Raw genomic sequence first — 14,894 nt, 5'->3', positions numbered from 1 at the left:
GTTGTTCCTTTTTTAAAATTAATTCATTGCCAAGAATAAGTTGTGTTCTTATGCTCGGATTGGCATATGGGATTGGCATCCAAAAAGCTTTCTCTGTAGACATGTAGGAAAAGTGGGCAGTCTCCCTTTTTTCTCCCTTCATGTTTCAGTGTTTTGCTAGTAAGCTTACTGAGATGGTTACTGAGTTTCAGGGCACTGAAGTAAGATGTGGTTGCCAGTGAGTTCAGAGGGCTTATTAGTACTACTACCACCTTTTTTTTTTTTTTTTTTTGCTTTTTTTGGGGGGGTGGGGAATTAGGTTTATTTACTTACTTGCTTTTAGAAGAGTTACTGGGGATTGAACCCAGGACCTTGTGCGTCCTAAGCATGCACTTTACCACTTGAGCTATACTTCCCCCCCACCAATTAGTACTTCTAAGAAAAAGTACTAGTTCCCACTTGAGAATAATAAGTAACTGTACTGTTCCATAAGCACTAACAACTTGAGGCATTTGAATGGCCGTATCAGGTGACTGAGGTTTTTAGTACTGTTCGATCTGGTGTGAGCCATCCATGATTACTCAGGCTTTCCTGTACTCGTTCCAGGCATTTCTGATGTGATTGGCCATGGGACAGTTTTTAGTTAGTGAAATTGTGACACTAGACTTACTAGTATTGTTTAAATCAACTGATCCCAGCCTAGGCTTTTTAAAGTACCAAGTAATTTTGTGAACATTTAACACCTGCTATAAAATAGCTTAGCTATGTGCCAACTAGACATTGTTTTTATTTATATTATTTCATCACAACCATTAGAGGTACATATTACTTTAACCCTACGTTTCACAGGAAATTTTGAGGCATAAGGAGCTTGAGTATATTGGTCCTACACAAAAAAGCTAGAAAATAGTGAATCCCAGATTTAAATCCAGGCAGTCTACCTTCAGAATTTTTACGTCCTTGATGTCTATCCTTTTAATCTCCCCTGTATTTACATTTTTGAGTAAAGGTAAGACATAAGGCCTGTCCTGGAGGAACTGATTTTTAGGAAATCTCTGTTGCTTGTGCATAGGATAAAATTCTCAGATTCAATGTCAATTCAGTAGTGATTGGAAAACCAACAGCTGAGTTCGTAAGTCTTGAAAATAGATAACACTGAACTGCTTAAGAGTTAATCCTCCCAACCCCCTAATGAGGTATGAACATCTACAGATGGACTGCAGGCCAATTGTAGCTTGATTTCAGAGCCTTGGTTCTTAAGCAGTATGTATTGCCTCTTTAGAAGGCAAAAATTAAAGGTAGATGTAGAGATCTAGATTTAGTGTTTTTCTTTTTAATTTAGACAAATTTATGTTCACCTTAAAGCACTGAGCCAGAGAAGTACCCTAGATTCCTCCTGTGTCTTTATAAACCTCTGGCATTTATTGGCCTAGGCTAACTTCTCTACAAAGTGCATTTGATTTTATGGTTTAGCATATTGTTAAAAAGAAGTCCATCTGAACTGTAGGGGAAGGGAACAGCTCAAGAACAGAAAGCTGGAGTAGGATGTGTGTATATGTATGTCACTTCTTGTTGGTTTATGATTTGCCTCCTTTGGGAGATACACAGTGGGTATCACAGAAAAGGGAGAAAAGAAGTATGTTATATGTTTGTAAGCAACTCACATCCTATCCCATGGTCTCAAATCCTTGGCTGCATATAAGTGGAATTTTCCCAAGTAATATATACCTTCTTCCCCAGAAAGCTTTCTAGTTCACAGCCTTAAGTTGTTTTAATAGAGTTTAAAAAAAAAAATTAAGGAACCAGAATCTATATATGTGACAACAGGGGGCACTCCCCTTACTGGGAGAGAATTAAAACATATTTTCTGCTCTACCCAGAGGTTCCAAAGAACTTGATTCTGGCAAAACTTGAAGATAATGTGTTGAAACTTTGAGTGGCAGAGGATATAAACACAACAAGAAAGTACTCACTCAGTGGCTTTTTAAATTTGAAATAAAATTTTACTTTTTATTTTTACATTGCTGTGTGCAGTATGACATCTCAAAATAACAGAGTGCAGATACAGGCAGGATAAGAGTATAGAGGATTAACAATAGATGTCAGAAAGGTTACCTTTATAAAGGCTAAATCCCTGGTTTATATTTTCCACACACATTCACAAAATTACATTCAAATTATTCCTTATCAATATGTGTTCCTTAGGCCATGAGAAAAAAAATCCAGACATTAGATTTTCATAGAAAGCAAATCTGGATTAATCTAATAAACACTATTCTTCTGTTTCTGAGTTAAGAAAATTTAGTAAAGGAAGGTTATTTCCTTATGTGAACTAATGTGCATTTCATTAACTATTGGTATCATTCCTATAAGTGGTTAAGACCTCCCCCACACTGGGGTCCCCAATCAGAACCACAGAGGGACAGGAAATGGAATTTGCCAGAGCGGTATTATAGCACAGCTAGGTGTAGAGGAAGGCTTTTTTCCATTTTCTTTCAAGGAAGTCAGCAACAACTGAGTTTTCACTTTGTTTAGGGGCTCTGTTGAATATGAGCACATCCATACCACTAGGACTGAGGACAAACATTTCCATCCCTCTACCACTGCTGAAGAGGCAGGCGAGAACTACAGGACTCCACTGACCCCCAAATGACCTCATCACCTTAAGACTTCTTAAAGATATACTGCAGCACGTGCCCTGGTAGCAGACTTGGGCTTGCTTGTTAAAGCCTTGTGTGAGTCTCAACAGCACACGGCCCTCGGGGGGCTCTGTGGTCTGCAGGCTAACTCGGACTAGCACAGCAGCCACTTACGCACCCTGAAATCTCATTCTAACTTGACTCGAACTGCCAGCATTTTAGATCTTAGGGTTGAAAACAGTTGTCAGTTAATGATAAGCAGCTCACAAAACACCACTGTCTACCGTAGATTACCTTCCATTCCTGAGGAGAAAGTAAACTGGAAAACTGATTTCAAGATTAAGTACTTACAGTCCTTTGTTTTCAACGCTGAAAGTCAGTGTGACCTTTGCATTTTCCCGCCATAAACTGGAGTGCTTCAGACCTGAAGAGACAGTATATATGGCATTCCTTCCCTTAACCCAGGAATGTTACTTTCTTCCTAAGGAACATTATCTTGAAAGTATTTCCACATAAGACATACTCTGCAGCCAAATTTGAGGCCATGCAAATTTGAACAGAAAAAGGCAACATATAAAAACACTGTCTACATTTGTTCAAATAAAATTATGTAAAAGAAAAAGTCAAACATACACATGACACTGAGACAAACTACTCATTAAAAACAATCGCATATGTTAAATTAAGTGACGATTCAGTATTATTCCAGTGTTCAGCTTTGGGTACAGGAATTGTAGCTAAAGTAATCATAAAATCAAGACATTCACATTTGAGGTTGGTTGTCACACATCACACCATCCCCTAAAGGCTTGAAAAGACAACAAATTAACTTTCCATGCCAATTCAGAAGTTGAATTTTAAAGCTACAAGGTAAAGAGACAGTACAAAAATCTTATTAGCTTAAACGTTTCATGGTTTAGCACGCCGTTGCTTTCTGGTCATAAGAGGCAGACCTTGTTAGGATAAAAGCTATTTGCTTAACTTTTTCCCAATGTTCTTTTCCTAAAATGTTCTAATGACTTTCAGGTCATCCTTTCCTTCTGATCTCAAAGTCAATTGTCATAGTATTTCCCTCATATAATTTTATTCCAATACTGAACAAGTGTAATCAATGACCATTTGTATCTATTAAATATTAGTATACAGTACAGCAGCTGTATTGATCACAGAATTCCAGTTTATTACCTATATATAGCACAGTCATCAAATTATACTGTGCTCATGTATAAAAATGCAAAAACTGTCAAATGTGCTATATATCCTCTCATGTATATTAAAATATCTGCATCACGAAGAAACTTTTTAATAGTCAACAGTTTATATGAACACCTGCTACTCATAAAAGTGTAACATACATTCTATTGTACTATATAGATCAGAAAAAGGAAGTAAAGGTAGTAAGGTTATCAAATCAGCTGCAATAATTTAAGGAAAATATTCAGAAAAAAAAATCATTGCATCTTTAAAAAGATCAGCATATGTTGTGTATGTTTTAGATCAGAGTCTGCTGACTGTGCAGTGAAGTCTCATCCACAAAATCTGAGCTAAAAAATCGATGCTTCTAACAGAATTTTTTTTAAGAATTAAAAGATATACAAATGGATTCAAGCCCAACATGGTAGCTCCAGACCAAAGTGGCACCATTTTTTTTTTAAGTAAAGAATATCTGATGACTAAACCAGTCTTCTAACCAAATACTGTCTTGCCCTGTGCACAGAAGCACAGCTTCCCCTCAAACTCAAATTCCCATGCAGTCATTTAACTGTTAAATAACATTACTATGTGAGACATGGACCACTGTGTATATATACACACACATTTTTCATGGAAATTTGACCACACAGAAAGATTTAGTTAGGTGAAAACAGAACTAAAAGGTTTTGGATAAAATGAATTCCTCTGTTGAAAACCTCCCATTTAAAATCCCCAAATGTGGCAAGAACCTCTAAAGCCATGTACAGAGAATAAAGACTTCTGTTAAATTGCCTAAGGGGATTTTCTTATCTCTAGGTCAAGATCTAAGACCAAGTCTACAGTTTACACTGCCTGCCACTTTCTCAGAGTCTTGCTGAAGTATCAGGGCTATCTTCCTATCGGCAGTTTGCCAGACCAAGTTCAATCATGCCACAGAAGGGGTGTTTCCTTCACCTCAGCCAGGTGGACGGCACCCACTGAGGTTCAGTATCAAGTTTGTTAATTAACCTAAGCAACTCCTGATAGGCTTTATCAAGATCAGAGTTCACAATTGCTGTGTCAAAGTAGTGGCCGTTGTTCTGCTCCATCTCTCTAGTCTTCTCAATGATTTCTCTCAACTCCTCAGGCTGCAAAGAGAAGATAAAAACTGAGGTAATTCCATTTCTTACCAAAATATACAGTGAGTCAGAGACAGTTGAAGAACAAGAAATGGACTTAACACTACTTTCCTTCTGTCTCTCAAAATACTTAACCTCCAGAGCTCCTCCCCAGCCCTGTCAGGACACAGGAATTTCCTCTGCTCTGGCATCTTCAGCACTTATGTTGTGAATCACTTGGTACTAAGTATAACCTACTTATACAATTTAGGTTTTTATACATTTCTGTCTTGTCTCACTCAAAATCAGAGGCTTCAAGGGCACAAACAGTTACTTTTAATTCCCTACAGACATTGGTTTTCAAACATTTTGGGGCATCATAACCTCTTCCTGAAAATAGTATCTCCTGTAACAGAGTGAACTTTTCTGCCAGGACCCTAAGTGCCATCTGCCCTTGGCTCTTATAAAGGGCCCTGGCAGATAAGGCAGAGTAAACATTATGGGAAAAGAAAAGGATCAACAGGATGAGTATCTTTTTTCTATGAAAACACGGCTGGGAAATCCTAAATTTCATAATCTATGCTTTTGGGGAAAATACTTAATACTTTAAATTGCCCTCTGTTTTCAATACACAAAGGAGGTCTTTAAGATGCAAAGAAAAAAAGTATCCTAAAGAAGAGGTTGGGAAGCCACATAGATTACTTTAAAATACTGGGTAAAGGAAACAGTTGTTTCACACACACAAGCAGATGGCAAGGTTATGTGCAAAACTTACCCAGAACCTCTGATTATCAGGTACACATGTTCAAGGAAGTGAAACTGCCTCCAAATCACACCCTGTCAGTGAACTAATTAAATGTCCAAATGTCTCAGATATAAAGACCACACAACAATACTATATCAGACACAACAATACCAAACCATTTATATCATTCAACTGGTTGAATTTCTGTAACAGTAGGAAAACATACAAAAAATATGACAGCCCTGGCTTGTCCTGAGTCAGTTTCTTGTGCGGCTCTCTAATTTTCATTCTGGAATGTTGTGCATCTGGTTCTGGTACATAGAATCCTTTGTTTCCCAGCAGGGACGCTACTACACCATTGTAACTGAACACACTGTGACATTCTTGCTAAACCTTATGTCTACTCAAAGCTCAAGATTATTAAAAGAACATTCCAGAACTCAAAACAGAATCTAAACTGTGTTACTAGATTTGAAATGTAAATGTTAAGCCCCACATCTTATACAGATTCACATGAATATCCAATCCATCTGGTTTTTCTTTATCAAGTTTAAGTATTATTTTGTCTTTTGCCAAAATGGCTTTTATCATTTATTTGGTACTTTCTGTTTTAATTTCCTCTTATTTTTCAAATCACATTTCATGACTAAGTTGAAACAAAATGTTTTTGCTCAAAAATATTTGGACTGAAAAAATTAGCCCACAGGCATAACTGACTTGCCAGTTCATACTAGTAGTTTACTTCTCTCAAGCCCCACTTCTAGCAGAACAGATTCAGAGTACAGTCAGGTCACTGACTTTACATTCTGCATCCAGTGAAGAACATCATCAATTTCCTAACAAGCACTATTTCACAGAGTTAAAATTGAGGATTTGTTTTTATTTAACACTTCTAATGTGTGTTAAGGCACCATTAAATACCAGAGGAGATAAAACGTAAGTGGAATAAAGAGGTAATCAGACACACCACCCTTTACCCAACAACTGCAAAATATATTCTTACTGGTGTGCAGGATCATGACCAAGACAGAACAGACACTGGGCCATAAAATAAGGCTCAACAAAATTTGAATGACTAACATCTTAGAGAATATGTCCCCTACCACAATAGAATTAAAATAAAAAAAAATTTTTTTAATTTCCAGATAGGTAGAAATTACATAATTCTAAACCATCCGTGGGTTAAAGAAGAAAACGACAAAGGAAATTAGAAAATATTTCTAATAAAATGATAATGAAAAATATTAACTTCAAAATTTGTAGGATGAAACTAAAGTACTGCTTAGAAATTTATAACTTCATATTAGAAAAGAAGAAAGGTTTAGAAATCATCTAAGTTTTCTTCAGAAACTAGAACAAGTGAAAATTAGAGCCAAAGTATAAGGAAAGAATAAAAATAAGTCAATTAAATGGAAAACAAATAATAAAGAAAATTAACAGACAAAAGTTCTGCATCTTAGTGTTTTAAAAAATTTAATTTTAATTTTTTGAAATGAGTTTATTTACTTTATTTTTAATAGAGATACAAGGGATTGAACCCAGGGGACCTTGTGCATGCTAAGCACGCACTCTACCACTGAGCTCTTATCCTCCCCCCCATAACTTAGTTCTTTTTCTAAAGTGTTTTGGTTATTTTTTTAAATTTCCATACAAATTTTAATATTTTAAATTTCTACAGAAAAGACTGCCGGGATCCGCACCCCACCCCCCCACTTGGTAACAGCTTTCTTGAGATATAATTCATTTATAATTCACCCATTTAATGGTGAATTGGAACAAATTCAATGGTGGATTCAAGCAATTCAACTGCTTGAAACGAATGTTTCAATAGTTTTTAGTACAGTTAGAGTGGTGCAGTCAATACCACAATCAACCAACATTTCCATCACCCTCCACCGCCCCCTCCAAACCCCATGCTCATTAGCAGCCACCCCCCATTTTCTCCAAATTCCTAGCCCTAATCAACTACTAATCTACTTTAGGTCTATAGATTTGCTTATTCTGGACATTCCAAGTAATAGAATATTACAAAATATGGTCTTTTACAGCGGGGTTCTTTCACTTACAGTGTTTTTAAGATTCATCCATGTTGCACCATGTATCAGTGCTTCATTCCTTCTTATGACTGTTTTTCAAGACTTACAATAAAGCTACAGTAGTCAAAACTGTGATATTATAAATACAGAAGAAAGTCCAGAAATCCCTCCTCCCTACCGTATTTGGTCAAGTAATTTTGACAAAGGTGCCAGGGTAATTCAATGGGAGAAAGGATAGTCTTTTTCAAGGAACAATGTGCTAAAGCAAGTGGATAACAACATGTGATTAAAAAAAAAAAGAAAACCACACCTCTACCCTTACCTCACACCAAAACAAAGATTAATCTGAGACAGATTACAGACCTGAAAGTAAAAGCTAATACAAGAAAACTCTTAGAAGAAAATGAAGGATAAAATCTTTATAATCTTGGAGTAAGCAAAATTTGTTACACAATACACAAAAAATCATTAACCATAAGAAAAATGAAGAAGTGTGCAGTTGACCCTAGAACGAGTTTGAACTGTGTACCTGGATGTTTTTCAATAAATACAGTTCTATACGATCCCCGGCTAGTTGAATCCACAGATGTGAAACTGTGGATACAGAAGGCCAACTATGAGACTTAAGCATCCTCGACTTTTGATATCCGCAGCAGATCCTGGAACCAATCCCCCACGGATATCAAGGGACAGCAAGTGTCATTAAAATTAAATACTGCTGATCTTCAAAAATTTTTTTAAAAATTACAGATTTTGAGACAATATATCCAAAATATATAAAGAACTTTTACAACTCAGTAAGAAAGCAACTCAATTGAAAAAACAAAAACAAAAACAAAACTTGAGACATCAGAAAAATGCAAATGGAAACCATAATGGTAACATGTCACACTACTAGAATGGCTAAAAAGCTGTTACAAACCAACAACAGCAAAAGCTGGTAAGGATGCAGAGCAAAGGGAACCAAAGTGGGAGTATAAAAAGGCAAACTTTTAAAAATAGTTTGGCAGTTTTACATAGTTAAAACATATCCTTATCATTTGATCCAGCATTTCCAGAGAAATTAAAACATATGTCCACCAAAAGAGTATGAATTAAACACTCATTAAACAGCTTTAGTCACATTAGCTCAAAATTGGAAACAATTCTATAGTGTTTTAACTGGTGAATCAACAAATTGTGATATATTTAGATCATGGTATACCACTCAGCAATAAGAAGATACAAACTACTGTTAGATATAACATAGATGAATCTCAAAAACATTATGCTGATCAAAAGCCAGATGCAAACTTAAAACTTACTATAAAGTTTCCATTTATATGAACTTCCAGAAGAGACAAAACAAATCTATACTGACAGCAAGCAGATTAGTAGTTACCCAGGAAAGAGTAGAGGGATATTAACTTCAAGGGGCATGAAAGAATTTTCTAAAGTGACAAAAATGTTCTAATCTTGATTGCATGGTAGTTACACAAGTATACATTTTGCCAAAACTCACCGAATTATAGAATTAAAACGCATACATTTTACTGTATGTAAAATAACCTCGATAAAGTTTTAATTTTAAAAATCAGAACATTTTAATTAGAAAATCAAGCATATTGTATACTGTTAAAAAAAAATTCTGGTACTGATTACATTCCTGCTTTAAAAATGTGTACACAGTTGACCCACGAAGGTGGGTTTCAAATGCATGGTTCACTTACACACGGATTTTTTTTCAATAGTAAATACTACAGTAAGACACTGTCTGCAGCTGGTTGATTCTAAGGATGGGGAACTGCAGATACAGGGCCAACAATAAGTTACACTCAGATTTCTGATTTCAGAGAGGGTTGGCACCTCTAACCTGCACACTCAATCTGGGATAGTTAATTCAAAGTAAAGTAGGTAAAAATTTCCATGAGAGCACTGCCAGAGACCACCAACCAAAAGGAAATTGCTTAACATGTTTTGGAGTGGTATATGGCCCTTGGCATGACATTGAATCCTTGTTGGAGAAAAATAACCCAACCAAAAAAAGTGTCCATGTCAAAAGTTAGAAAATAAGGCTGAACAAGTAGAATGAAGTTCAGTTTAGTCCTTTACATGCAACCCTCTCCTTGAACTACCAAAGTATTTCTGGTCTACTACGTAGTTTAATGGGCTCTAAGTTTTGTAGACTATTAATCTTGTTTCCCTTATTATATTTTTTTAATTGTTTTTTATAGGGGGGAGGTAATTAGGTTTATTTATTTTCTGATAGAGGTACTGGGGATTGAACCCAGGACCACATATATGCTAAGCATGCACTCTATCACTGAGCTATACTCCCCACCCCCTTATTATACTGTGATCCTCCTCACGAACAGCCAGCGACCATGTCTCTCATTCCTTTTGTATCATCCCAAGTGCTAAGGACAGCAGATTCTCTGACCCCACTTATTTACGAATTTACAGTTGTGTTGCAAAAATGAAAAAGGAACGAAATATTACTTTAACAAGTTAGCCTACTTAGCCTAAACAAAGCAACCAGAATTATGCTCAACACATAGGATGGAAAAGTCCCTGATGTCTAAGACACTGAAAAATACCATCTTCACATATAGACTGAATAAGAAATATAAGTAGACTTAGAGTGGAAAAAGATACCTCAGGGAAGAAGAAGGAGGGTTGGTGGATGTGATGAACAGACAAGAATCAATGAAAAGGAGTGTTGTTATGCTTTTAATGACTTTTGAGGAGCATTATTATGTGTTTTATGGCTTTTAAGGAGATTTAGAGGCATAGCAAATGAAATGAGATCTAAGTGATTCCTTTGTAAAGTAGAAATATTTAGGAAATCAGAAAAAAAGCAGGAGTATTTGTTACTTCGATATAGCAAAGTCACTTGACGATTTTCATTTCATACATTTAAATAAAATGTTAATGTTTTCTGCTTAATATACCAGTATATTATCAATTAATGGTTAATACTGTCTGGTATAATATGGGCTACCTCAATCACATCTAGCATCTAAAATAATTTTAAAACTTCTTCCATTTCAGATCCATGAAAAGATCAAAAGCAGAAGACAAAGAAAACATAAAATTTCAATGAAAAGAAAGAAAAGTGAGGGCACTCAACTTTGGCTCCCCGCAATCAGAATATCTGCAGAGAAAAGTGGGTAGTCCCCAAGAAACTGCTGAGAATTTTTTTAGGGGGAGAAGTGAGGGTGTCACCTAAGCCCTGTTGGAAATAACACAGATCCGTGTGAAGAAGATTAAGGAGGGTTTAAGGAATACCAAAGGTTACCTACCACACATTTGGAGTAACAAGAGGGAATGTGCAGGAACAATAAGAGAAGCCCCCTGCTTTGGAGAGCTGCCGAGGTCCAAACAGAGGCAACCGTGGCAGTTTTGGGGAAAGTGATATGGCAGAAAGAATAATCAGTTTGAAAGCCTAAGCTGAAGAAGCTTTTAAGCTTGGTGACACATTAAGCTGTGACTCTTTCATGTTTACTTTCAGTGGAAGAGTACAATATAATAACTTTACCTTTGGATTCTTGCCCTCTTTGGCTAATAATGCCCGAAGTCTTTCTTGTGAAGGGGGTGCAATGAAAATAATATACGGTTTCAAGTCTGAATTCCGGAGAGTCTTCAATGACTGTAAAGAAAAGACAGATCCTACTATTCAATGTAAGAATATATTGTGTACCTGTAACACACAACACATACACACACATACCTACACATACACAATATTGGCTTACTCTTTTTATGTAAAAGAATGAATGATATTGAAGGATTAAAACTATATGACAAAAAAACACTGCTAATAAGATCATGCACAGATTATAATAACCCTATTAAAAATCCATTTTGAAGGAATTATGAATGAGCAATCACCTTACCATGTGCCAAGGTCTAAATGCAAAAAGAATCAGAGAAAAACTTCACATGCACATACAAAAAAAAATTCTGGAAAAACACATCCTTAAAAAAAAAGCAGACTGAATTAAGAGGTTGTGGTTTTTCACCTGGCCTTTGCCATTGCATGACTGTGTGTCCCTAAAGTGAAGCATTCTACAAAAATGGGGATTATAAGGACATGCCCTTTTCTATCTAAAAACAATAGTTAAGACAATGTGCTTAACAAGCCTAAGTTCTTTGGTAAATCTGTTAGCCCAAATAATATAAAGAGTTCTGAAGAAATTTAGTAAAAACACTTATACTTCTTTTAAATCTAATATTTGTCACTGAAATAGTAGAGACTAATAAACTCTCTCTTTTTGCTAAAAAAAATTAAGAAAACCTAAATACTATTTCAGGAAAGCGAATTTTTGGAGTCAGTTTTCTTTCATAGTGACCACTGCCTGTGTGTCCTGAGTTGACATATTACAGCAGATTTCGCCAAATTAAGGAAAGTCTTATGCTAAAGCTGTATAGTCTATAAAAAGAAAAAAATTCACAACAAACATAATCTTAAAAATCCCAAATTTCTAAAAGTATTTTTATAATGATAATCTAAAAGGCAATTGTTAGTAATTTTTGAAGGTTTTGCTTCATATGACAAATAACAGAAAGCCATGGAAGTTTCATTATTTAGATATGACCAAGTACTCATTATGATACTTGCTAATACATTAACTATGGTATTTAAAACAATAAAAATGACCTCGAAATATTATAGTTTTTCTCAGATCAGAATCAGGAAAGGGAAATTCTTTTACAGCCTTTAAAATACTTAAAGTACCACCAGCACTACAGTTACTGTATTTTCAGTTTCAGGAAGTATGTCCCTGTGTGCACATGTAGGTATGCAATTCATTTTTTTCCCCTCTGAGGAAACTGAAAAAGATTTAGCAACCTGTCTGCTTTCAAATAGGGAATCAGTATGAAAAACATCTGTATGAGAACGTAATTAGGTCCTGTGTTTCTTGGGCCAAAATAGAGCTTCCACTAAATTACTCTGCAAAAAATGCCCTCAAGTTCAACACCCTAAACCAAAATATGCTTTACCTGTGTACGCAGACTTAAGAGACATATTTTGCCCGAGTTGATCACTTGCCGTACAGAATCTATGCTGGTTCCATACAAATTTTTCTCAAATTCACCATGTTCAATGAACTTTCCAGCTGCTATGTCTGCCTCAAATGCCTGCCGTGAAACAAAGTGGTAATCTCTACCAGCTACCTCATGGTCTCGCCGACTCCGAGTTGTATCTAGGCAAACAAAATCAGGTAAAAATAACAGGCATGGATCAGAGTAAGAATGAAGGATAATTTGGCTAGTCAGAATAAAATTTTACTTGGTAATACAAATTAAAAAATAATGAACTGAGGAAATGTTAAGAGCCCATAAGTTTACCATTTAATTGGTTTTATTTTTAGATTGAGAAATGAACAAAAAATGTGGTTTTTTTTAGTATAGTTACATTTAATACATCTTATGCTTACATTCTAAATTACTTCATTTTCATTTCATTTAAAGTGAACAGGGGATTGTAAGAAACACAAACTGAAATTCATTTAGAAAGTACTTAGTACCATACTCTTAGGAAAAATGGAAATTTCCCAAGAATAACTTCAGTAACAAATTCTCAGAAGATTTGGTTAAAACAAAGTTTTTCTTTCTTGGACAACACTGCTTTGATAAAATGGATGAGAAATTTCCCTACACAGTTGGGTTCTAAGGTGGTAAACTGAAAAGCACAGGAAAATGGGAATGCATCCAAACTTACGAGGAACTGCTGATGCAAAGCGGTCTTTTTCTTTGTTCATGAGCCTCTGACGCAATTCATTCTGGCCACAGTTCTGTGGACCAATCAAAATGATAGGTCTTTTCCTATTTGCTGGCTGATGATAAAGTGACATTTCCTCATAAGTTAAGATCTCTTCATTGTCATAATCTTTGAAAAAGAAAAAGTTAGCCCTTCAGACAGAATTACTGCTATGTAACAAAGGTATACTCATAGATCTTCCAAAAACACTGGAAAAAAGCACAATTTATTATCATTAAAAATGCTTAGCTTTTTAGATCAAGATAGTAACAACTGGGTGGCATTATATTACGAGCATTTTCCATGTCATTATATACTTGCCAGGATACTACAAAAATAAATCAGACAATATAATAATCCTCTTAGAAATGTTTATAGCTTCTCTTGTTTCATACTGTGTTTGAATTTTTAATACAATGTAACCATACTGATTCATATAAAATAGCTAGTTTGCAGCCAATATTTTGACAGAGGGTGAGGCACCAGGGGATAAGTTAATGAGAACATCTGTCATTTGGTAAATAGGGATACTAACACTTTAATTAGAGGGTTGGTTTAAGGAGCAGACAATGCATATGCCAAAAACAGTATCTGGCAATAGACAAACATCTATAAATAATGGCTGCAACTAGTGTTATCAGAGAAAGCTGAAATACTTTTCTGTGATTCTATAACTTGAAAACATAGCAGACCTGTGTTATCCAAGTTCCTACATTTATGTTTACTTTATTCTGGAATACTACTAATACTAACCTGAGGTCATGATTCAAGATGAGGTATAAATTGTAATAGGTGGGTAACAGTTCTAAAGCCCATAATTCAGATGAGATCAGAGCTGTAAGTGGTAAAAACAAAGGCAGGCAACTAGTGGCCTGCCATTTTCTCACTCATATTACTTCACCTAACTGGGTAAGAGCATCAGATATATAGTTAGACTCTCTAAGGTATAAGTTCCATGGGGGGAGGGGACCATCTTAGTCTTGTCAGTGCTTAGCGCAGAGCACAGAGTAGGATCTCAAACTATACTTGGTTAAATTCCAACTCAACTATGTATTAGCTAGCTGTAAGCAGCTAGGCAGGTCACTTTACTATCCGAACTTGAATTTATTAATCTGTAATCTCAAATTTATTGTGAGAATTAAATGGATGAAGGTTACTGACACGGAAATGGAATAGTTATAATAAATGGTAATTATTAATCAAATTATCATTAATTATGATAACAGCATTATTAACAGAAGTATAATTCCTTCCCTTCCCAAAATGCTTTTCCCTTTGAAAAATCTAAGTTCCTTCTAACACGTACAGATTGTGGAAGCATCTTGATTTATAGACTTCGATGCAAATTTTCTATGGTATAATAGCTATTAGATCTGAACCAATTTTAGTGTGTTTCAAAGATATAGAAACAGATATTAATCACTTACCCAAGTATAGAGGAAAAGATTAAAAATTCAGTAA

General features: G+C 35.4%; 1 protein-coding gene across 3 annotated transcripts in view; it reads right to left on the bottom strand.

Annotated features, from left to right (window-relative positions):
* Nucleotides 1-1,960: 1,960 nt before the first annotated feature.
* Nucleotides 1,961-14,894, bottom strand: part of PALS1 (protein associated with LIN7 1, MAGUK p55 family member) — a 78,769-nt gene continuing 65,835 nt past the window's right edge. For all 3 annotated transcript variants that reach the window (XM_072963254.1, XM_072963255.1, XM_072963256.1), the window contains 4 exons: nucleotides 13,395-13,562; nucleotides 12,674-12,876; nucleotides 11,208-11,318; nucleotides 1,961-4,939 (listed from right to left, as the gene is read on the bottom strand). In XM_072963254.1, the coding sequence (XP_072819355.1) occupies nucleotides 4,763-4,939; nucleotides 11,208-11,318; nucleotides 12,674-12,876; nucleotides 13,395-13,562 (659 nt within the window). In that variant the 3' untranslated portion in view covers nucleotides 1,961-4,762. The remainder of the gene's footprint in view (nucleotides 4,940-11,207; nucleotides 11,319-12,673; nucleotides 12,877-13,394; nucleotides 13,563-14,894) is intronic.

The sequence above is a fragment of the Vicugna pacos genome, chromosome 6 (assembly GCF_048564905.1).
Source record: "Vicugna pacos chromosome 6, VicPac4, whole genome shotgun sequence".
Classification (NCBI taxonomy): Eukaryota; Metazoa; Chordata; class Mammalia; order Artiodactyla; family Camelidae; genus Vicugna; species Vicugna pacos.
The sequence above is the reverse complement of the archived record's forward strand: the minus strand, read 5'-3'. Positions and strand labels throughout refer to the sequence as shown.